The sequence below is a fragment of the Xiphophorus hellerii genome, chromosome 1, assembly GCF_003331165.1.
Source record: "Xiphophorus hellerii strain 12219 chromosome 1, Xiphophorus_hellerii-4.1, whole genome shotgun sequence".
Classification (NCBI taxonomy): Eukaryota; Metazoa; Chordata; class Actinopteri; order Cyprinodontiformes; family Poeciliidae; genus Xiphophorus; species Xiphophorus hellerii.
Genome location: NC_045672.1, coordinates 17,766,454 through 17,790,877, shown reverse-complemented (window position 1 = coordinate 17,790,877; position 24,424 = coordinate 17,766,454). Strand labels below are relative to the sequence as shown.

Sequence of the window (24,424 nt, the reverse complement as noted above, 5' to 3'; positions counted from 1 at the left end):
AGTAGATGAAGTGAAAAAAGCACAATGAAATTAGCACCAGGAAGAAAACAACATACAGCAATAATGGTGTTAAGCCATGAACTTTTAATTTAGCACATCGCAGCTACAACAGGTGAGACCAAGAACCTGCAAACACCAAAAGCATTGTTACATTTTGTGGGATCAGGAATTGCTATGGAATGTCTTTGTGTGACTTAATTCTGGGGTAAAGAAAACATCTGAGCTCTAAGCTAAAGGCTTTCACTACAGAAGAGATATAGTACAAGAACAGCAGTCATAGTGAAAGCCAGAGTTGGGGAAAATAATAAAATAAGAGGAATGATGACAAAAGTCATGGCCTGAGTTAATTGACAATCAAAATTTGTACTGTCAAATTTTACAGTAGTTTTCAGCTTCAACAAGCATTTGGGAAAAGGAATGACCTACAAAGGTGAACAAAGGTAAAGGGGTTATTTGCAAAACACATTACACTCTGCTCTTAAAATGCAATACAAGGTTAGTGAACTGCAGCTCTAAAGCCACAAGATGGCAGTAGAGAAGTTAACTGGTGTGGACGATGTAGCTGATGAATGAAAGCTCGGAAGATGGAGTCTTTAGTTTGCAAAGGTCTGGCGGACAGCTGTGACGATATGCTTGGCACTGATGCCAAAAATATCCAGGAGCTCCTGGGGCTTTCCACTGCGGGGAACGCCACTCACTGCCAGCCGGGTAACCATGATGCCAGGCTCCCCCCCCACTGCAGACAGCACGGCTTCACCGAGACCACCTTGACAGAGATAGTTAACAAGAAGCACCCTTGTAAGCAAGAACTGAAACTCATTTCACAGTTTACAGGGAAAACTTTGTTGAAAATCTAAGAAACGGCAGGACAAATTGTCAAAAATTAGAAGATTTGTATAACCTTTAAAAGGTTCATTGTTATAAACCCAACAAGTACAACCAGCCTTCATTTGCTAAAGATCAAATAAGCCACCATTTATTTTAATACAAAACCTACAAGTGGCTGAAAATTTGTCCTGCAGTCACAAAGCAAAAATTGTAGCCTGGAAAATATGTTTTTACTACTACAACTTCATTTAATCTAACCAACTCCTAAAAAATAATAATAATTAAAAGAAATACATAAAAATCTCCCCCATAAAATGTTGCTGTTCCAGAAAGGTTTAATGCATCATCAAACTCAATTAGGAAAATGGGAGCAAGGAAACAAGCCTACCCTCCTTGTAGTGGTCCTCCACTGTGATGATCTGCCCCCCTGTGGCTCTGGCACAGGACAAAATGGTGGCGGCGTCCAAGGGCTTGATGGTAAATGGGTCAATTACGCAAATGTTTTTTCCTACAAATTAAGGTTTATGTTATTCAGGCTGCTATTTGCTTTAGAAAATTTTGATTTCTTTTCTCTTATGAGAGTTTACCTTCACTTTTAAGCGTATCATAAGCAGTCAGAGCTTCATGAAGAGTGACACCAGCTCCAATCACAGTCACCACATCGCTGTCAGACTGGCGCACAACCTGGAGGCCATTCAGTCAATGTCAGCAAACACCAAATGAAGTTCGGTTGTGATTCTGCCCCGTTTTCAGATCAATTAATCACCAGTATTGATTACCTTGGCTACACCCACTTCAAACTTCTCATCTGGTGAGTAGATCACTGCAGTGGCTGGTCTGCTAGTACGAATGAAGCAGATTCCCTAAGAACAGAAAGTGGTATGTGAATATTGACTTTGGGAGGAATGTTTGCTGGACAATCTTAAGGCAGGCCACTGACCTTTGTGTTAGCAGACAGTTCAACAGCCCTCTCGGTCGACACAGCATCGCTCGGATAAAACACTGTGCATGTCGGTATGGCGCGGAACATGGCCAAGTCCTCGAGAGCCATCTGAGATGGACCGTCCTCACCTGAAGGTAGATATGACCGGTGAAGGACAGAGTTCTCCCATTTAATCATAAGTAATACCAGGGGTCCAGACCTCAAGGTTTAGCATGCAGGTGTACTGAACAAATGTAGTGTTTTAAGCCTGAACACACACACACACGCCCACGCGCGGACACACACAATGTTTATGTGCAGAACTGAAGAGACTCTAGAGGAAGAACTCCCAGCCATCATTAAAGTCTGCCATCTGGGAACATTAAGGTGAAGTATTTAGCGACAGTGATGGAGAAGTAAGGTAGACCATACCAAAGTTTAACAGCAGCGTTTTCAAAAGCTTTTTTAAATGCATGAACAGCAAGAAAACCTGCTGAACCATGAGTTCAAAATAGAGACACGTGCAAACCAGAACTTTTGTGTACCATTACACCCTTAATGATGGCAATCATTTACAGCCATAATCTTACCAATGGAGACACCGCAGTGAGATCCTACTAGGTTGACGTTGGACTGTGAGATCGCTCCCATACGAATCTGATCGTAGGCTCTAGAGAAGAAGGCAGCAAACGTGCTGGCAAATGCAACTGTACGGTCACGAGTGGCACAGCCAATGGCTACTCCTACCTGTAATTATAAACAAATACAGTTCTATAAGTCAAAATGAAAACTGATGACATAACAGAGATCCAAACATTGAAGGCTCAAAAGAAAAATCTGGCTACAAGTGACCAAAGAAGCTAGAGATATCAGGGGTAAGCATGAATAGCAACAAAATACACCATATGGAACAGCAGGGAAGAATATCAATAAGAGTGTGTGTGTGTGTGTACTTTACCATGTTTTGTTCAGCGATGAAACACTCAATATAGCGATCAGGGTAGGCCTTCTTGAATAATTCTGAGAAAGTGGAGTTTTTGGTGTCTCCATCCAGGGCAACCACCCTCTTGCTTCCCTGACCCAACCTGGCCAGTGCTACACCATAGGCTTGCCTTGTTGCCATCTAAAGGGAAAGATGGGAACAGGGTAAAGCAAAGACTGACAGATCATCAATGTAACAAATGAAAGAAATTTTAGTCAGCAAGACTTATGGAACAAACATATTGATGATTATTCATTTGTGTTTTCATTCACAGCCAAATTATAGCATAAAGAGCCTTTTTTTAAATCATAAAAAGTGTATTTTCCTACCTTATCTCCCTTCTTATAGGCTGGGGGTGTAGGTAGGGAGATTGGGCTCAGGTCAGCTGGTGCTGCATCATCATTGGGCAGCTCTGGGCAGAGGGTCTTGTTGGGGACCTGGATCTGAGACTGCAAGTCCTTCAAAAGGCCATCTACCTTGTCCTTAGGGATTGGCTTCCCATGCCAGTTCTCTAGATCCGCAATGTCTGCAAAGCAATGGGTAAACAAGTTTCAGTAAGAAAATGTAGGATTTTGTTTTTAAAGTGAGGAAACATCTTGAAATTTTGTTTATACATACCTTTGAGTCCTTTTCCTTTAAAGGTCTTTGCAACAATACAGGTGGGTTTGTCCTTTACCTGCTTAGCCAGCCAGAAAGCTTTACACAGTTCCTCCACGTCATGCCCATCCACAACATATGTATTCCATCTACACATGTTTAAACAGTGGAAATCATTACTAAAATAAATCTCAGAAAAGTATGCATCAGGCATCAATATCAGTTAAATTTATAAAATCTTATGGTAGGCTCACAGCAAAAACATCAGAAATGGAAATAGACTAAATGGGCAAAAAACAAATTTTAACCAAAATTTCATAATATTCAACTCACAAATTTGTCCCAATAGGTTAAAAAGTGAAAGTGTGTTATGTTACTTCGTGTTGTTACCGACCCAAAGGCTTCACAGCGTTTGCGGTAGGTCTCCATGTCGTGTTGCAGGGGTGCAGGCTCACTCTGACCGAGACGGTTGACATCCATGATAGCCACCAGGTTGTCCAGCTTGTAATAGGACGCAAAGGCCATGGCCTCCCACACGGAGCCCTCCGAACACTCACCATCACCGAGCATGCAGTACACACGGTAGCTGCAATGAATAAGAAGAGAAGAAAAAAGGAAGCGTTTGTGGCTTCTATACAATTACATGTTAAGACAATGACCAGCTAGTAAGATCAAAAGGGTCCTGAATTATTGTTTGAGTTTAAAAAGATGCCAAAAATTCAGTAAAGATAATTGTTTTTGATATTACATGTACATCCTATTTTATCAAAAAGCACCTTAAATACTGCAGACTAAGGTCCAAGATTAATTCATTCATGATGGATGAAAGACTCCAGACTAGGCATGACCTGGTATAGGATTATCATCCAATAATCTGGACAAAGAATAACATGGTTTCACTGCATCATGCCAAAACTTTAAATCTGAGAATGTATAAAGTCACTAGCTAGTCAGGCTACCTGCCCCACCATCCAGTTTGTGCAGTATGAATGGTATGACTGAATTTTGCAGTTTGCAAACCACATCACTTTTTAAATATCTTGATACTGGTAAACAGCCCATGCCTACTCTGGACACTGCCATGTAAACTAATGGTATTTAAGTTTATCTTAAATACAATTAGCCAACACTAAAACAGCAAAAGATGCTTAGTCATGAGGCCTTTTGGCCTTTAACACATGAGAACACTCAGGTCATTTTGCACACAAACAATGCACTTTCTTAAGCAATGCTGAGATGACACAAAGGATGTTAACATTACAACTTGAATCTAAATGAAACAATTCTTGAACCTGAAAAAGAGATTAAGATTCCAAAATTGTTTAACTCTAATCATTCCTCAATTCAGATCTTCAATAAAAAATAAAGACTGACCTGGCTTTGTCAAAATGCTTGCCAGTATAGGCCATCCCACAAGCAGCCCCAAGACCTTGGCCAAGAGATCCAGTTGCCACATCAACAAATGCTAGTTTCTGTGATACAACAGGGTAAATTGAAAACAGAAAAGCTACATTTTACATCCATTAAATTTTTCCCAGTCATGTTGAAAGAAAAAAAAAAAATTCCAGTCAATTATATAAACTCACAGGTGTGGGGTGCCCCTCCAGGTCACAGTCGATCTTACGCAGGTTGAGCAGATCAGATTCCTTCACGAAACCTGCTTCTGCCCAGGCAGCATACAGGACAGGGGCAGCATGACCCTGATGAGAGTTACAGAAGAATTCTAAGGTGTGATCACCAGCAAGCTAAATGAAATGAACAACTCTCAGGTAGAATTTGCATCGAGCACCAACCTTTGAGAGCACAAAGCGGTCATTGCACTGGTTGCGAGGATCATCTGCTTTATAGCGCATGGCGTTGAAGAAGAGCACAGACATGAGCTCCGCTGCACTGCAGCACGATGTGGGATGGCTTAGGAACCAAAATCAAAAGGAGCCAATTAGTGACAGCTGACAGTACAGATACAAAATTAGTATACAAGACCATCATGCCAGTGCATGCATATTACATTCAAACTTCGTGTTTAGTCTGAAAAGTTAAATCATTTCCCGTTTAAAGCACTATGTTAATAGTGACAGAATGACTGTACGAGAATTGCCGTTCAACGAGAGAGCATGGCCACATCACACAAAATTTACACAACTGTCTTGTTGACAGATAATGCTTTTGAAGACGACCTATTGAGATTAGAAAACGTCATCATCAATCAATAACTTGTTAATTTTTAAACACAACCAACTCTGGTTACCACACAAAGGTCCTCAAGCTTAAAAAAAAAAAAAAAATTGCAAAAAAACCTTGTGAAACTGTTAGTTGCTTAAAATGGGGTTGGGAGTATTGTAAACATTTCTAGAAATCCTGAGTTGCCCAAGAGATTTCAGCTTCCCTTTGTGGTTAAGTTAAAACCGGTACCATTTTGAACATGCTGGGAACTTTTACAACATCCAATGCAAATGTACATCACTCACTGTTAAGTTTTATATCAAAAAGCAAGATCCAGTTGTTTAATTTACCACTCTTCCACTTGTTAAGACAGAGCCTGCTGAAAATAAAGCAAGGCAAATTCAGAGAAAGACAATAAGAGTGCATTGTTCTGCATTAGTCAGAACGAGGAAACAGTTGCAGCAGCAACTTAAGATTCGCTTTATTTGTAACAAGTTTTGCGAGCCTCATTTCAGACAAAGATTTCCTTATTTCCTTATCTGAAGGAAGAAGTAGGAACCAAAAGAGACTCATCAACTGGCCTTTTATTTGAAGAAATGCAGAACCAAGAGAATTTGTATAAGGGTTTAGTCGAGGGTGCAGCACAAGTATAATCCATGAGTGAATCACTCTTTTGTCAAGAATAAAAAAAAAAAGGTAGCTGCCAAGTGTTTTACATGACATAAAACTGATGCACATGTCAACATTTCCACCAAAAATTTCTCCTGAGTAATGACTAAGCTAAACTGAGAAAGCAAGAATCTGGTTCAAAACTCCCCCCTGATTTCCCCTAAATGAATTAATCAGGCATAATATTGCATGTGACACCCATTCAACTACAGTATAGTTAACAGAGCAGGAGCAAAGGGCAGCTACACCAACTGATAAAGCTGCACCCTTTTTAAGTATTCATGCCTTGACTTGCATCAACCAATGGGGCTATTTTCTGTGTGAAAACAAAAATCTGCACCAAATCTTTAAGGAGCAGAATAGATTTTAATCACTATTCTGTTTTGGTAAAATAGTTTACCAAAACAGAATAGTTTTGGCAAACTATTCTGTTTACCAAGAATAGTAAAAAATTTGCACCAATTCTTTAAAGAGCAGCATAGATTTTAATCACTATTCTGTTTTGGTAAAATAGTTTCCTGGTGTTCATACACAGGAGCCAAAACCACAAGGTCATTAGATTTCATTTTTTGCTGTTAAAAGGTGCATTTGTTTAACATCCGGACAAGAACAGTTCATTTAAGTACAAAACTGCAATGGTAACACTACTAGTCATATTTGGACAAGATTATCCTACAGTGAATACAGATTCTTTTAAAAGAAAATGTATTATTACATGTATAGCAGGGTAGTCGGATTTCACAAAAAGATGACACTGATGGTTAAAGCTCAACCTGCAAGACTCTGAACGAGAAGAGATCTCCAAAGAGCACAACAGGAAGCGGCATCGCTTCGTTTGGTTGATTAAAGCTACAGCATGTCACTTTTATTAAAAACTTTTTTTTTTACATATTTGCTAAAATCATCAATTTTACATATCAATTTTTCAATTGATATGTTGAAAAACAACATATCAATTATGAATAAACCTCATTTTCCCCAACCAGCTCCTCTTTTACATCATCCAAAGTTCTCCACCCCTATCTGATTTTCTATACCAGTTGTGGACAGAAAAGAGAAGAGAACATCCATCCAGGAGAAGCAATATGTTGTTTGAAATTAGTTTAGCGCATGGAGTTTGAAATTCTATTGTCTACAAAGTATGCAATTATAATATTGCACACATTCGATGGCAAAATAGATATATTGTGACATTATTGATTTAAATCCTTTAGTTGATTTAGAATTTGACCATTTTAAACAGAGGTTAATTACATAAAAAGGAAGTTTCTAACTTTGCTGTATCCTGCCCTAAAGCAGATCTTGTGTATGACAGAGAAAATAAAAAATACAAATACAGAAGTCTTCACGCATCCCCTTAATATCAATTACTGCCTAACGTAGGGGCAAATACTTCAATACCTGATTAACAAAAATGAGACTAAAAATTATGTGGGGACAAAATAGCACCTCAAAGTCATTTAGGGAAATAAATAGAACCAATACTTATGCTTCAATATTCAACATTTTGTGTTCACAATGAGAAAAGAACTGTTAAAACTACATAAATTTAATTAGAGGCACACTGTGTGCAAACAACTTACAGATAAGCATAACTAGCCAAGATGTATAAATTAAACCAAAACTTAAAATTTGTAATAGACGAAAAATTATGAGGGTCCCAAATTCTATAAACTGATATTACAATCCCCAGGAGAGAAAACGACCATGAGACCACAACACAGCAGCATGTGATAGTGGTTACATTGAAGTCAGTATCATAGACTTGGCTCACTCCATCTTTGTTTATTAAAAAGTGCCTTCAGGGGGAGGAACTAAAAATATAACGTTATACCGAAGAGGCTCTGAATGAACCATCTAGTGGTCTTGCATTTCCTTGCACTAGACTCCGCTGTGCTCCTGAAAGCAGACAATCTTAGCGGCAGTCTCATTAATTAGCAGCTAGCTCTCTGGCTAACTCGCGCCGCATGAACATAATCTGCTGCACGTGTAGCCACCAGGCCCCCACAGGTAGCGTGTGCATCGCCTGCACACTACGACTACGGTAATACTCTCCTATCAGCGTTTCCGTGTGATTTCCCTAACATTTGACGACTCAGAGTAACTTTGTGTGACTTACCCAGAGTTGGAAGCGCATGTTGCCTTGATGGAGTGGATCCTTAGCTTGTTAGCAATGTCTTTGAGTCCCTGCAAAGTCTTCTCGTCGGGTTTGTGGTAGCTAGCCATGATCTCTTGGAGGATAACTGGAACGCTTTGTTTGCTTGGAGAATTAATGAAAGTAATTTAAAACCACACACGGCTGCTGTCTGGACTTGAAGGCCACTGCTAGCTGCCCAGCGTATTGAACGACTGTAAGGAGGAGGAGGACCGACTGTCACGGAGAGAGGTTTATGTCTAGCAGGCGAGCCAGCCCCCATCCAATCAAATCATTGCAGGAAGAGAAGTTGCGTATGTTAAGCAGAGCATGATGCACCTTTCGACAACTTTTCTTAGGTCGTCTTTCTTTTGTAAATCGAAAACTTGCAGGACCATATTCGGCACCATTTTACCCCCAAAGCGATTTTTTTAAATAGAGAAATCTGCAGGGCTACGTTAAGTATTATGTAAAAACCGTGTGTGATTATGACAAAATGTGTGTTCCTGCATTTTATAAAAAATAAATATGCTTGCTTTTAATATAATATTAAATTGATAAGTTGACATCTTACTGCATTACAACTGTTATAGCGATGTCACTATTCAGTATATCCTTATGTCTCCATTTTATTTTTGTTATAAACATAAAAAATGGATAACATTCACACTTCCGTTGTCTTGCTTTTTGCATAATATCATAAATAAAATGACATAAAACAAATATTAATTAGCAAGGATGTAATTCCTCCTACCTACATTAGATCATGTTTCTGAATACGTTTATTGCCTACGCACAGCTAATGTAACTGTTCCTTTAAATTTGGAGTTGGGGAGCTGGCTACAAGGAAGTGTGGGTAGCAGATTCTGCCCTATCATCCTTACTCAGGGAAAAAAATGACTATACAATGTTCACACACAAAATTCCTTTTTATCGCGCAGTCAAAGCACATTTTTTTTAATGTCAGTTACTCTGCAATTTTCCATTTCTTGAAAACAACTAGAAATATAACGGTTACAGTTAGCTGTATTTCTATGTATGACAAATCAAACTTAGTTAATCAGAACATTAATCATGCAAGAGACATGTTTTCCAAACACATTTGTAATCAAAGTTGCTGACTTATACACAAGAGGCTCCTCTTTTCAAAAAAGCACCACTTCCCCATTCTATTCATCTTTTTAAACAGGTGCTTCTTCCTCTTCCTGAAGTTCCTGAAACAACACACACACTTAATTAAAAGCTGAAACATTTCTGAAATAAAAAAAAAAAAAAAGAGATATGAAAACAACAACATATTCATACCCTGATTGCCCTCCGAGCTTCTGTTCTCTCTTTAAGGGTGATTATCTCTTTGTCAATTCGCTCCAGCTGAGGCAGGAGTATTAGTATACTTGGCCGATAGACTAATGTGTCCACTATTGGATTTTCCGCAATAACCAAAGTTTTTAGGGAATTTGTCAGAAGGCGGAGGCTTCGTAAGGCGTCTCCTTCAGCGATTGCATTTCCTCTACGGGAGAAAAAGATGGTAGTAAAAAAAATGAGGTTCCAGACTTTGCTGATTCCCCAAGGGTATATTTAGGCACCAGTTTGTTGTTGTACTGCAATACCTGATATTGAGGTACTGAAGACTCTTCATTTCAGAACAGAGCCCTTCCAGAGTTTCAAGTTGATTGTCTCGAAGATGTAGGGTTATCAGGCGCTCTAGCTTCTCTAGACCCTCAAGACGTTTGATAAAGTTTTGGGCCTGAGGAAAAACAAGATTTGATACATACAGTTACTATTTTACATTAACTTCTACAAAGACTGATTACATTGACAAAGAAACTATGACTTATTTTATCCAAATCACAATGCCTTGTATTACCAGGTATAGTTTCCGCAAGTTTGGAAGGTCAAAGCCACTTGTTGTTTCCAGCTGGTTTGCCCTCAGCTCTAGGATAACCAAATTGGCAAAATCGGCACTCTGCAAACCACTTATTTTCTGAATACTATTACCTGAAAGAAAGTTTCAAAGTGTCACATCATTCTTTTCACAAACATATGCTTTAAGGTTCAATTATTTGAGTTATGAACAATTGAAATGGTTTTAATCATATCCGCTAATAGAAACGCTTGCTAAATATGTTAGACTAATCATCTGGATGAATGTCAAAAGGAGAAACCTGAAAGTATGAGCGTCTCTAGGGACCGTCCAACCAGGCCTTCTATGTCTACTAGTTGGTTTGATGCCACACTCAACCATTGTAGGAAGGTAAACTCAGCTAAAGGTTGCCCTTTTAATGATGTCACAGAATTTGTGTCAACCTGCAAAAGAGTTGCATTCAAGATTTGCTTTCAGTATGAGTTTTATTTAATGATTCAGACATATGCAATTTTCTACATAACGTCAAGACTTTCTTGCCTTCAGCCAAAGCAAATGGGTCATTGGTGCCAAGGGAGAAAGATCAGAGATGTAGTTGTTGGATAAGTCCAGAAAACGTATGTGAATATAACTGCTGATTGCAACTATGTCAGTTAACGCTCTGAGACAGAGACACAAGAAAACAGATGAGTTTAAAATCTGTCTATATGCAAAGATTTCAGTCTCTAAATTTGGTCTTTATATTTTAATGTCTGAACATGACACACATTCCAACCGTTAAGGCTGGCACTAAATTTAATTTTTCAGCTCCTCTTTGTCTGCTTACTTGTCTTTAAGATCCAGTTTGATAAAAGCATGTTCCAGTCTTTTTCCTGTCTGGCAGAGCAATGAAAGCCCATCAATGATGGTCTCTTTGTTCAATGGGAAAACTTGAATCTGAGGAGAGCAGAGAAGCCATTTTTATTGTGAACGTTAAACACACACAAAAACATTGGAGGTAAAGGCTCTGGCCAAAGTACCAAAGTTTGAATGTTTTAAAATCTTTACTATTACCGTAATTGTTTGTTAGGAGGGACTATACTGTGGGAGTGCAGTGTGCTCTTATAAGAGCAAACTTATACTGACAAACTTGCCAGTATATAACCAATATAAGAGCTGTGCCCGCATTTTCTGCAAAACACTAAGTGGGCTTTCAGGACGGGTTAGTCTGCTGCAGAGCATTTCAGTCATGATAGCATGGGAAACGACAAGACAGATTGCTGCTTCATCTGCAGGAAATGTAATCTCTGCTTAAGGTTGTAGTGGTCAGTGGTCACATTCAGCAAATCTTTATTTAAAAAGTTCATTGATTTTAGTAACTTAATTTACTAAGTGAGACATTATACAGATTAATTACTCACAAAGGGCTATTTAAGACTTTTTTTCTGTTAAATGTGATAAGTATCCAAAAGATAAGGTTTTTCACAAGCTTATTTTGGACTTTAAGACATTTAACTTACTTTTTTCAGAAGATTTTTTTAACCCCGTCGTGTGAATCCAGCGCCATTTTACAACACAAATTTCAGTGCCGCTTTACAGTAAGGTAGCAGTTATAATGGGACTGTTCAAAACATTGAATTCCTGATTTTCAAACAAAGCTTAATCAAAAATATACTTTTCTATGCAAACACACAGGAAAGGGTCCAAGATGGAATTGTTTGTGATTTATTTAAAAGCTGGTCAGAAGTTATAAGGGTTCGGTTTAAGTAATGCCCATAAAGATATTTCCATTGATAATTATTTTCATTATACAAATTTTTTTCCCCCACTTATGCTCTTTTTACATTTTAAGAAATAATTTTCAAATTTGATATGAGGAACTTCTTGTTTGAAGTGATTTCAAATTTAACTCTTGACAGTGGAATGTATAATATCAAGACGGTTTACCTGTTCGCACGTTGGCTGGTAGCGCATACTGCAACATTTTTATTAGTTTCCTGTAATAGCTCATTACAGGTGTAGAAACAGGCTAAACAAGCTTTTTTTTTTTTGGCTTAAAATTAAACATTTGAGAACTGTAATGGAAATGTACATTGGGCTTTTAAGGCCTCAAAACTGAGATGAGTAGCTAAATGGTGGACTTTTTATAAACTGTCTTTTTATAAACCGCAGTAACACGAACCTTATCGTGTTCGTCCCCTTCTTCGCCTTCTCCAGCAGGTGCATCTTCCCCTAACTCTTCGGGGGACAGGTACACATCATCGTCAGACATTGGGGCCAATATTATCTTAAAGTGGTACAGCTAGCTTGTTTGCGAGCGGTGTCTGAGCAGTTTTCAAAAGAACTAAGTTTGACAACGTTACTATGGAAACCACGCAGGCGCAGCACGAGCAGATTTGGTAAGACGGTTGCAGTTGCACGAAAACCAAAAATCAGGAACCTCTGCTTTTGTAGAGCCAAAAAAAAACAAAAACAAAGCTGTTACACCACAAAACTCATATCGGCAATTGCAATATATTCCGCTTTCTTTATGTGAACATAAACGAAAGACACAGCTGGTGAAATTTCTGGTTAAAATGTTGAAATCTGATGTACATTCCACCTCCTTTCAAATCAGTGAAGATTGTTTTTTTGTTTGTTTTTTTAAAATGTACATTAGCTTAATGAAACAGTCACATTGACAAATACATAGACAAAAATAATTTTCTAAAGACAATATTAGTTTCATTGTACATTAAAACAAGATAAACAGAAACAATTCCTATCTACACATTAATGATGGTGAGACTGAACAGTTCAGGTAGCCACAATGTTCCCGCCTCAACATCTGTAGAAAAGTACTCACTCAAAAATATACATAGTTCATGCCCAGATCAGTCATTCATTGAATGACGAGGCATGCAGCATTAACTTAAAAGAAAAAATAATCTATGGTGCATAGACTCATTTGCTGGCATAAAGATCTGTAGACTACAGATACTCAATTTCTGAGCAGCAAATGTTTTTCCAAACTTTTTTATTACAAACATCAAAGCCAGTGAAAAATGAAAACTGCATTATTCAGGAAGCAAGCGAAAAAGGTGCAATTTGTGCAATATTCCAACATTTACTGCTACAGGATCAGTTCACTATTACCACTGTTGAGGTAATTATAATATCTATCTACAAGAGGTTCTTATACAGATAGCAATAATATGTTCACTTTTAAAAGTTCATCATTTCCTAGGATGGGAGAAACGGAAAATGCAACTGGTCACTCCACTTGCATGTTGCGCAACAGAAGCCCCTTCTTCACACCTCCTTGCAGCATCCTTGCACCGAGGCTAGTTCCTGTTCCGTCACTATAAAAAGGTAACACAAAAAGAACGCTGAGTACACGTTCAAGCCTGCAACACATTATAAAATTAATCTTAAAATCTTAAAGCAAAGCTTCAAAACAACAATCAGAAGTTTTTCACATCAAAGCTGCTTACATTGGACTGAACTTCCTCTTCTTAGATTCTGGTGGTTCACCATCATCTGGTAATCTCTGCATCAGAAATAGTGAGAACATTTATAGTGAACTAATTGAACATAAGTGTTAGTGTCCATCCTTCTCCTTGAAGCTCAACTGACCTTGCCACTAGCTTCCAGCTGAGCTTTTCTTTGCTCCAAGTTTTGCTGAAGTCACAGACAAAGGTGAAGGGTCACACAGAGGAAGAAAATTATTCAAACCCAATGACAACGTTTCATCTTAAATGTACACAGACCGTCTTACACATGGATTTTATAAATTAGAGAGCCGTTAATGATTATTAAAACGAATATTATAAAATTACTTTATGGAGTTCAGAGAGCTGCTGGTGCCTGATGAGGGCCTCTTTGCTAGGGAACTGCCTTCTGCAGAGCAGACATGCCAGTTTCACCCAGTCCGTCAGTCTCCCTTCTTTCTCATCTTTCTCAGCTCCTTCGTCTTCACTGTCACTTTCTGCACTGTAGGCTGGGACCAGACCGGACTGATGAGGGGGCGAAAGCTGCTGGTGTCAAGGCAGAAGATTGGAGAATGAGACAGATACTGTGCTCCATTTATACATCTCAAATGAAGAAAAATACTATAAAAACGTATGCATTTTTTCCACAGCTTGCGGCCATGTTCGTACTTCTGTACTTTGTCGGATCTGGTCCAGAAAACTCGGCGCCCTTTCAGACAACGCACCCTGCAGGACAGTAAATTAAGTGGGTTTAAATAGGTGATCAAATCTAAACACGTGCATGATAATCACTCCTCCTGACATTCTGATAAGGCAAATGTGTTGGCACCTTTTTCTCCAGAACAGCATAGCCTGCATCGGCACTTGCAGACTCTCTGTAGTCGTCAAAGCGACTGTGACCCGGCCCTCGAGAAGAGCCGACAGCAGGGGACGAAGAGACAGAACGCATGTTTTCTTTTTGCCTGTTGAGACTTTTAGCCCAACGCTCCATATCTTTGGCAATCTGGAAAAGCAAATAAAATAAAAAAAGTTTGTAAAATTTCACAGGGATATAAGATGTTTTCATTTCATATTAAAAAGGGATTTCGAAAAAAAATTAAAAACTGCAAACAAAAGGGGAAACTAAATTTGTCAAGATAAATAACACTAAGTTTGATTAGTACTACATTTCGCTCTTTTTTATTTTCTTAAAACTGTGAAAATAGGAAATATTACAGAGAATTAGGGCCATACTAAGAAAAATAAATACATTATGAGAACAAAGTCATAATATTCCAACTTTATTCTCGTATTACTTTGTTCTCATAATTTTATGACTTTAATCTTGTAATTTTTTTAATTGTCTTATCATGGCCCTAATATCCCGTTGTACAATATATCAACATAACGTAAAGTTAAAAGAAAAAATGTAGTTTATTTCAATAAATATGACGACTCTTAAATTTGTATCCAGTTAGTAGAGTACCTGTTGAGCAGTTTTACTCTTCGGCTTCTCTTTTTTCTCTTTGCTTGCTGTGCTGTCCGAAGAGGCCGCTCCATCCTTCACTGGTGTACCCTCAGTGTTTGATTGGCTGGCAGCAGGAGTGTAGGTCTGCTTCTCTCCATCCCAGTACATGTACTGCTGAGTGTTAGCGTTGTAGTAGTACTGACATAAAAAAAGAACCCCAAAAGCAAAAAGAAGTTGTAAGGATGAACTCGCTCATATATAAAATGTTTCTGTTCTGTTCTCTGCAATTTGTTCAGAGTGGACAGTTTACCTGGGAATTTGGGTCATAATAGAGTCCTGTGAATGGGTCATAATAAAAGCCTGAGCTTTCGTCGTACTGGTAAGTAGACACGTCTGGCACAGCTGCAAAAGTATACAAGAAAAAAAAAAGTTCTGAATTATATGAAATTTCACCACCTGCAGGTTTGCAAGAAGTCTCTTTGTAGGAAACACTTACGATATTGTTTGAGCTCGTGTTCGGTGCCGGGGATGGCAGGTTGATTAGCAGCAGCTGGCTGTGGTTTTCCTACAATCTCAACCTGTGAAGGGGCGGAACTCTTAAAGTTGGGAAGATGCAAGAAGAGAATGGAAGAAAAAGAAAAACGACTATGTACCTGTGTGGCTGGTGTGGAGATAGCTGGGATGAGAGACAGCTGTCCAGCTGCTGAACCAAGTTTTACTGCCTCAGATGAGATAACAGCTACAGATGAGCAAGGAAACATCATGAGCAAATACTGTTCTACAAAAATATTAAACAGTCCTGTTACAGACTATTGGAAGAATCAGTCAGACCAACCTGGGGTTCCTCCTGTATATGCTCCATTTAGTGCTGCTCCTGCACCAACCAGGGGTGCAATCCTGGAGTCCATCTGGACTCTTAAAGCGACGCCGTCTGCCCCAGAATAACTCTGTCCTTCTTGGCTGTATGTGACTGCTGCCCCCTGCTGGTAAACTGCTGCATCCTCACTTGATCCATTCTGAGTGTTCTAAAAATAAAACATAAACCACAACAAACAGTAGACAAATAAATATTTTGGTCAAGATGGCTTCATCTAACCATATTAGTAAGTGAAGCTAGATAAGTTACCTGTGATATTGCCCACTGTGCAGCAGCTATAGCAGTGCTGGCCACAGTAGCCGCGCTCACTCTGCTCCCCTCAGTCACAAAGACATCACTAATGTTGATAAGAGCAACAGAAAGTGTCATTATCGATTTTGTAGTGTCCTGGCTAAAGCAGTCTTTCTTAATCTCACACACTTTATCTCAACTAAACTAGATTTTTTTTTCTATGTTGTACTTTGATCCAATTTTTTCCCCTCTTAGATTTGCAAGTATATTTAACTGCATTCTTCGTTAAAGAGTTTACCGTTTGGAACCTTTGGCAAACTCCACTACAATGGCTTTCCCATCAATAGACAGTGGGGGCTGCAGAGCCTGAAGAATCTGAAGCAGCTGTGAGGCCTCCTGTTGATAAAAAAAATAATAAATACTAGTGACCTTTAATGTTTAAGATAAATTTATTTTTAAAAATTATAAGTGCCAAAAGCAAATAGTAAGTTATTAAATCCTGCTTATTTTCTTGCAGACATTTAAATTCTCTAGAATCATCATGCCCTAGATGACAAGACTCTAAAGAACATCTGATACATTCATGTTTATACCGTGAGGTCAGCTCCAGGATGGCTACTGTACTGATAAAACAATGAACATTGAAAAAGTATACTACAGTTTAATCTGTATGTTTGTGAGTAATCTCCTTCAATGTTTGAACTGTATGGCTAATTCACAACAACAAACAAATCTCCAGTTTCATTTGGCTATAAAGTCATTCCCAAATAAATCCAATAATGCCAGACAGAAGGTTCCACTGTTTGACCTGGAACATGTAAGACAGTAAATCAAACGTATTTTCTCTATTCTTACCACTATAGTAGAAAGCTGCAGAAAAGCAAAGCCTCTGTTTAGATGTGTGTGCTTGTCCTTGATCAGGCGAACATTGGAAGGGGAGAGGGTGGCGAATGGAGCCAACGCAGACAAAATGGCGTCCACTGTTGTATGGGGGCCGAGGTTTCTAAGAATCAAAGCTGTGGAAATAGAGGATAATGACTGTCGTTCTCTACTGGCTTTGCAGACAAATTGAATTATATCAACGTGATAAACAGCAGAGATGTCTATGGCATTGTAAAAGCTTGTCTGGAGGCTTACTGTCATTTGCGACGTCTGCCGGCTGCGGCGCAGGCCCTGGGGGAACACTGGGACCAGCAGGGTGGTACGACACCGGCAGAGGCAGCAAGCCTTGGGCTCCCTCCTTCTGAACTCCAACAGGCATTTCCCTCAGCAACTGTGGCAGCTTTAGCTCAGCCTCTATGGAAAGATAGCATAACACTAATGCATCAAAGAAGAAGAAAAAACAGGTTGGATATTAATAGCAACTCCTGTTAAACTTCACCTGATTTGGGCACGCTGCATTTGAAGCACTTCTCTCTCCTTTTGAAGTTCTGGACACCACACTGTCAGAATAATGCGCAACCCATTAGAAGACCTGCTAGATGAGCCACTACATTACATCTGATATGCACAGACCAGGTAATTCAAGCATGAAAAACCTTGTTACAGAGCCAGTCCTCGTTGGCTCGTGGTTTGGGGTCGCTGTAGTGCATGGACACGCGCTGCTCCATAATCATCAGCGTCCCCTAGAGGAAAAAGAAAGAGAAACAGGAGGGACAAAGAATGAGTTTCAGTGATAATGTCACACACGCCACAAAGAGGCCTCATCTCACAAGAGATGAGATTGAAAGAGAAGAAAAAAATTAAGAGAAAGAGAGAGGGAGAGAGAGAATCAGAACAGCTGAGGCTTTAAAAAAAGAAAGAGGGAAAAAAAGGACAGCAGAGAATTGCAACCTTCAGCTTAAGAAAATTCGGACGGACTGAGATGGTGTGTCTGTAGTTTTGTGGATTCCCATTATTTAGGGACAATGTGTGATATCTTTATAAATGTGTTATCCCTCCCCCCTTAAGGGGAAACTTTCCACAGATTCCAACAAAGCCCACACAAGTCCCCTCAAACTTCAAATGACAAAGGTTTTGTCCTAAAATATGCAGTAATGGTTGAAAGAAAAGAATAAATAAAAAAAAATTATGTTGTTTCTGAATCAACATAAAATAGCAGGGATGTTCAGATCAGGGTTGTTTTTAAACCCACCCCTTCCCCCCACCAATACCGATCCGAGTCATTTAACATTAGGCATTTTCCGATACAGAGTCCCAGTCAGAAACCTCATTTAAGTTAATAATCACTGCTATGTATGTGCTTGAAAACTCAGCAGCTGACAAGAGGCACTTGTTAACACTACATTTCACCAACACTAGGACTTACTCACCAATAAGGTTCTGGAAGCTGGACCTGCACTTATCCATTTTCCTTGACAGCTAAAGGTATTTTATTACCTGTGTTTCTGCATAAAATCCTCTATATGCAGCTCTAATACATATTAACTTGGTGAAAAGAGCGACTATGAAGTTCTTAATACATCCCACCTAAAATAAAAAGTTGCTTTTTAAACATATTTTTGACTTGCCAAAGCTAGAGAATTCAAGAATTTACATTTAACTTCTGCAGAAAATGCAAAGCAAATTTGATTATGTCCAAGGTTAACACCAGCATGTTTACCCTCCGTTTTGATCTGTCTCCATGAGCCTCCGTTTTCCTGCTTCATAAACATTACACTTGAGTTGCGACTGCAGCTTCGCATCTTTCTATTACATCAAGCAGCGCATGGGAACATGTGAACCCAGCAGACAAAGTAAGTCACATGACACAGACAGACAGAAAACGGCAGCAGCCAACACAGTCTCTTTCACTGTGAATGTGATTATAAAGAATAAAAAACTCCTACTAGAACAACAAAGTAACGTGCATGGGCTAAAATTCAACTTAGTGAGCCGTGCACGCAGAAGTGTGACAGGACTGTCACAAAATAAACAAATAAAAAAAGAAAAATTCAGCTTGGGCTCACTGGTGGTGCAGCTGACAAAAAGAAAAAAAACAGTACACCCGCAATAGTTTTCAGAAGTTACGTTTTGTCAGGGACTCCGATATCGATTATTTAAAAATGCCATGATGGTAACCCCGATCCTATAGCTGGGTTCGGATCGGTACATCCCTATACAAAATACCTGAGGAGAATTTCCATTTCCACTGGTGTGTACTCTCCAAAGATGGCAGAGAAAACAGACATAGGACTGATAGAAGGTATTACAGAATCAGCCCTCTATTGGAAAAAGTTATACTGTAGAGATAATGACTGCAAGGATCTATTTTTGAAAACTAGGCAAGTGTTGAGTCTATATTCTTGGCTGTGATGTAGATGAATTTGCATCTTACTGGAATTTGTGCGCATGTGGAAAGAAAACATTCTAAAAATACAAAGGCTTACCTGCCTTAGGCACAGGAAATCAATAATTTTCTAGTGTGCATTTTGCAGAAAACCATAAAAGTGCACCTGATGGCATGATGTCACTGGATATCATGTTAGCTAATGTCCCACTGACTTAATCTATATGTGTATTTGTGTATGTGTTGGAGAGAGTGACCTGGTTGGTCTCCATCCAGCGGGTGGCCTCCTGTATGAGATTAAACTCGACGAAGGCGAATCCTCGGCTCTGACCTGGACACCGCCCAGCGCCACAGCAACCGAACAACAACAACATAACAACAACGCAGTGTTTGGGTTAGTGCTTCATTTACAGAGGAGAGAAAGAGAGAGAAAAGCCCTGTTTGAGCCCCAACAAAAAAAATAAATAAAAAATAAAAATTACATGTTCTCTCCCACAAATTTTCTGCACAGGATGGGTCTCACTTGGAGTCGGGGATGAGGAGGAATACTACCCACCCATCTGTCTGGGTCTGAGCTCTTTGCAAAATGGAAGTCGAGATACCCAAGCAGCAACAAATACACACATTTCTGATACTCTTAATTCAAACTCCAATCACAAAGACTAGAGACATTTACAGTATAACCAGTGACTTGCGTAAGTGTTCATACCCTTTAAACTTTTTCACATTTTGTCCAATTAAAACCACATCAATGTACTTTAGTGGGGTTTTTTTTGTGACAGACCAAGACAAAGTAGCACATAATAAATTTTAAAAAGAAATGATTTTCAAACTCTTTCCACAAAAACAAATCTGAAAAGCTGGACATACAGTACATCACTTAGGTTACACTCTGTAGAACTAACTTTTTTTGAAGCAATACCTGCAAGTCCTTTGGGGAACATCACTACCATGAGCCTGAAACTAGATTCACATTTAGATTTAGGTCAGGACTTTGACATGGCCATTGTAGAAAAGACTATAGTTTGATAGAAAACAACACTCTGCCTCTCTGGCTATATATTCAGGTCATTATTCCAAGTTACATTAGCTAAATGTAATTAACTTTTTTTTGTTAGTTAGTTAATGTAAATTACATTAGCACGGGGTTAACCCTGTGCTGTATTGTCAAAGTATTTTCTTGGTATGCAATATTAAAACAGAAATAAGAAATACTGTATTGGTTAAATATTACATACCAACTATCAGTTCTTGCGCAACAAAAGAATACAGAGGATCCCCGCCTGATTTATAGTTCAGTATTCATGGATTCACCTATTCTCTGATTTTTCCATAGAGCTTATGTAAAATATTTTTTAAAAGACTGGACTAAAAAAAGGAATACCGATGGTATTGATTCCAAAGCAGTGCCAAGATGGTTTCCACTCTGCCCATTAATGCATTCTAAGGTACATTTAGTGTTTGACCTATTAAAGTAGTTATTTAATAGCGTTTTCAGTAGGAGCCCCAAGTATTCCATGTTCGACTGTGGTTTGTAATCCCCATGAATACTGGGGATTCACTGTATTCAGTCTGGTCAGTCCAAAATACTCAAAGGAAAAGATAAGATTGAGGAAAATGGTGATTTCATCACAACTTTCCAATATTTCTATTAAGTATTGTCTTCCAATATTGTGCAGCCCTATATTTAGTTTCATGTGTCTTCCCTTCCACTCTGATCAGCCTCCAATGGCCCTGCTGACAATAATTTTTTAAGACAAAACAGGAAAAGGTTTAATGGGTAAAAATACTTTTGCAAGGCACTGAATTATTTTACCTGGTGCAAAATGCTTAGATTTACAACAACCAGTATGCACAAAAAATAAAAATGTTATTTTCCAAAATGTTAGATTACAGTGACTAATCTGAAAAGCAGATAAAGACTCATGTGGGTGTAAAAGAGACAGCAGAGTGTTGGGGAGGGTAAGTGTGCCAGTGTCAGTAAAGCACACCTTACAGACAACCAGGAAATTAGCTAAGTGCAACACCAAAGACACACTGACCTTAATGGGAAACATTAGGAAAAAATATATAGAAACTCAACCATGTAGCTGATCGTTAGCTGCAAGCTTTCATTCTCAGGACACACAATTTATCCATGGAAATAATTGATCTATTTGGAGTTTTAACTTTCAAAATTTGTTCAGCTCAGGTGCATTTAACTTCCAAGATGGATGAAACAGAACCACAAAACAAGTATAGACAGTATATGAAACACAGAGAACAGGAAAATCAAGTTAATGACACTTCTTGGCTGTATGCCTGCATGTTTGCATGAGAGGCGAAATTAGTAGGACATAACTTAAAGAGTGGATGGATTTTGCTCTGTGAGAAACAGCAAAAGGACAGAAACCAGAAGATCAAAGTAAAAAGCAGGAATCTGAGCCTTCTCTGTACAAACCTGAATATCTAAACATTTGCGCTGTGCTAGAGCTGTCATGTATCATAACAAGGCTGTGAGAAAGTGAAGGCAATCATTCCTAACAGAAAAACAACAAGAGCGGCAACAACAACAGAGCCAGGAGTGGATGAGACTGACACAAGGAGGGGAAGGTGGCCAGCAGACAAACCCTCACCTGAAGATTTATTCCTCATAAGGCGAACTTCTCTTGGCTGGATCCCCTGTTCCTGAAGTTGTGCCCGAATCTTAAAACATCCAATAAAAAAAAAAAAAAAATGCAGTTTAGACTTTACAAGCATAAGCTGCACCACTGTATGGTGCAGCTTGAGTAGATTGTATTATTGTTTTTATGTTATTTTTTGTGATGTGTGTAACAGATCTCTCTTGTGAATGAGACAATGACTCTAAAGAGATTTTTCCTGCATAAATAAAGGATTATAGTTCGGAACAAATCACACCTCATTGGCTGTGGCACTCATTGGTAGCATGCGAAGCATGATAATGTTACTGGGCCTCTGGTTCTGGTCCAAGTCTGCACGGTAGTCCTGGTCTCTCTGGTCCAGTTCCTCTGCAGACAGGTCTTGTCCAGCACTTTCACAACTGCCTTCCTCCGCTGCTGCTGGAAAAGTCTTCCAGAGAAGGTTGAATTAAATTAATGACTCTCTCTCACTAAAGGAAATTTTTTTTTGCAAATTATGCATTTCTCAGGATTTACCCTTGTCCTCCTTCCACCTCCACGAGAGACCCTATCCTCATCTCTTGGTCTGAATTCCATCTGCTCAGTATGGGCAACCCAGTTGCTGTCCCTACTTAAACCCCTGTTTTCTGGAAAGCCTCTTCCACCTCTCTGCCTTCCCCTTCCTGGTGGGCCAGTCTGTATCTGCTCAAAGTCTTGTCTGAATCCATCCTCCTCCCCTTGGTGAGTGAGATGTGCACAATCAGGGTGTGACTGAGAAAAGGGGGGCCAGACTGGGGTATTCCCCTCCAGACTAATGTTGCCTCTGGTACTCCCTCTATGGTGAAAATGTGGGGAACCTTGGAAACCTGCTGGGAAGTCATGAGCACCTAGCGCCTCATCAGGCATGTATAACCCATCATCTTCCATTCTGACTTCATGGACTCCCTCCTCATCCTCTTGCCCATAAGCACGATAGTCCATGTCCCGAAAGTTGTGATCATTGTGAGAGCTACCATAGCGACCGATGCGGTCGCCTCGACCACCCCTGATGATGTAGGGTAGAATGACGTTAAAGTGTCTTCAACGAAAAATATGCCAAATAATCGATATTTTTAAAAAATAAATAAATGATTTACTCACCTCCGCTCATAGTCCATGTCGACTTTGAAATTTCCTCAAAGCGTTTGCTTCTTGACTGTTAAAACTATTGAATGCAAGATGACAGCAGCAATAAGGAGCTGAGATGAGATATCGGATTACAGAAAAAAATTAAAGTCAGGGTGCAGAGTAGTGTTGTGCAATACGATCATTCGGATGCATATTTTTTCTGTACACACACTACTCTCACTTTGAGTTAATCTTCTTACCTTTCTGTCCACAATATTAAACAAACTACTAAAACTTTCAACGAGAGACATTCTTCTGTAGCTAGCAGAGCACACACAAATATTAACAGGAGAGTAGGAACCTAACGTGCAGCGGTCATCTCTGCTAGCAGCTAAGCTAACTAGCAACTCCAGGATTGACACACCGAACCAAAACGGCTCTCAACTGTTACAAAACCCGAGTGCATTTTTAGACAGAACGGACAAAAGACTTACCCTGGACTTATTTCAATAACAGCCTTTTTATAATACGTCACGTTGAAGCTAAGGTGAGTGCAACGTTTTCTTTTTGCTTTTTTTTTTTTTTTTTTTAGTTAGCCAGATGTAAAATGGCCACAGGAAGATATGTCACAGAGGGCGGGACTAAAACTCCAGTTCTCGAGTGTGATTGGTGTCCGTAAACCGACTAAGATAGAAGGAGGACGTAAAGTTGCAAGTAGGATGGAGAGCTGTGCAACATTTAAGCAAATAAAAGAGTATAAGTTTGATGGTTATGTTAAACTTAGGTTTTCCTGGTAGTCTCAATTGTGTAGACTTGGAAATTAGATTTGTTGTATAGACTTTTTGATATATTTAATTAAAATTGTATTTGCAGTATTGTTTTAAAATTATATAAAGACCTATGTATTCTAATTTTAACCAAAAAACTGACCTTGAGGTAAAACTTTGTTTCTGCCAACAACTAGTTCAGGTCATATTATTTCATATAAATAATAATTTATTTTCATTTAATCACAATGCATAATTTTTAGAGTATATTTTCTCCTAGTGTTTGCAAAAACCCAGCCATCTATTTTTTATACTTCCTTGTCCTTGCAGGGTTGCATTCTAGGAGGTATCGAGGCCTGTTGCCTAGTGGTGTCTATTTCCGGTTGTCATTGGGCGAGAGGTTGCAAGACTATAATAGGACAACACTGAAAAACACAGACCTGTAAACCCTCTGAAGAATTATGTGGGTCCTTTTGGGCCCGGTGAGGTCATCTTTTTGCA

The 24,424-nt window shown here is 39.0% G+C and overlaps 3 protein-coding genes across 6 annotated transcripts; all 3 read right to left on the bottom strand.

The window, feature by feature from the left end:
* Positions 1-61: 61 nt before the first annotated feature.
* Positions 62-8,549, bottom strand: tktb (transketolase b). The gene is made up of 14 exons (XM_032575396.1): positions 8,281-8,549; positions 5,123-5,240; positions 4,916-5,029; positions 4,704-4,801; positions 3,724-3,915; positions 3,351-3,478; positions 3,062-3,258; positions 2,709-2,873; positions 2,341-2,497; positions 1,769-1,899; positions 1,608-1,691; positions 1,416-1,512; positions 1,217-1,336; positions 62-766 (listed from the first exon to the last, which is right to left on the bottom strand). Exons 1-14 carry the CDS (start codon positions 8,385-8,387, stop codon positions 594-596), a joined length of 1,881 nt encoding a protein of 626 aa, XP_032431287.1. The 5' UTR covers positions 8,388-8,549; the 3' UTR covers positions 62-593.
* Positions 8,550-9,218: 669 nt separating this feature from the next.
* On the bottom strand, positions 9,219-12,511 carry lrrc23 (leucine rich repeat containing 23). Its single transcript, XM_032575401.1, has 8 exons — positions 12,321-12,511; positions 10,986-11,095; positions 10,700-10,820; positions 10,461-10,602; positions 10,163-10,293; positions 9,906-10,042; positions 9,601-9,805; positions 9,219-9,509 (listed from the first exon to the last, which is right to left on the bottom strand). The coding sequence occupies exons 1-8, from the start codon at positions 12,408-12,410 to the stop codon at positions 9,477-9,479; spliced, it is 969 nt and encodes a 322-aa protein (XP_032431292.1). The 5' UTR covers positions 12,411-12,511; the 3' UTR covers positions 9,219-9,476.
* Positions 12,512-12,928: 417 nt separating this feature from the next.
* Positions 12,929-23,781, bottom strand: rbm10 (RNA binding motif protein 10). Of its 4 annotated transcripts, none has more exons than XM_032575355.1 (23): positions 23,651-23,781; positions 23,190-23,253; positions 22,587-23,094; positions 22,330-22,500; positions 22,047-22,116; positions 19,689-19,762; positions 17,702-17,788; positions 17,545-17,605; positions 17,301-17,459; positions 17,019-17,179; positions 16,462-16,559; positions 16,182-16,269; positions 15,891-16,080; positions 15,709-15,794; positions 15,552-15,633; positions 15,366-15,457; positions 15,074-15,253; positions 14,438-14,611; positions 14,278-14,334; positions 13,957-14,154; positions 13,754-13,798; positions 13,612-13,667; positions 12,929-13,479 (listed from the first exon to the last, which is right to left on the bottom strand). In XM_032575355.1, exons 2-23 carry the CDS (start codon positions 23,204-23,206, stop codon positions 13,392-13,394), a joined length of 2,742 nt encoding a protein of 913 aa, XP_032431246.1. In that variant the 5' UTR covers positions 23,207-23,253; positions 23,651-23,781; the 3' UTR covers positions 12,929-13,391. The 4 variants fall into 4 exon arrangements, with proteins under 4 accessions (XP_032431246.1, XP_032431273.1, XP_032431255.1 ...); XM_032575382.1 differs by having other exon boundaries at positions 13,957-14,151; positions 23,651-23,780; XM_032575364.1 differs by having other exon boundaries at positions 23,190-23,287; positions 23,651-23,757.
* Positions 23,782-24,424: the final 643 nt, after the last annotated feature.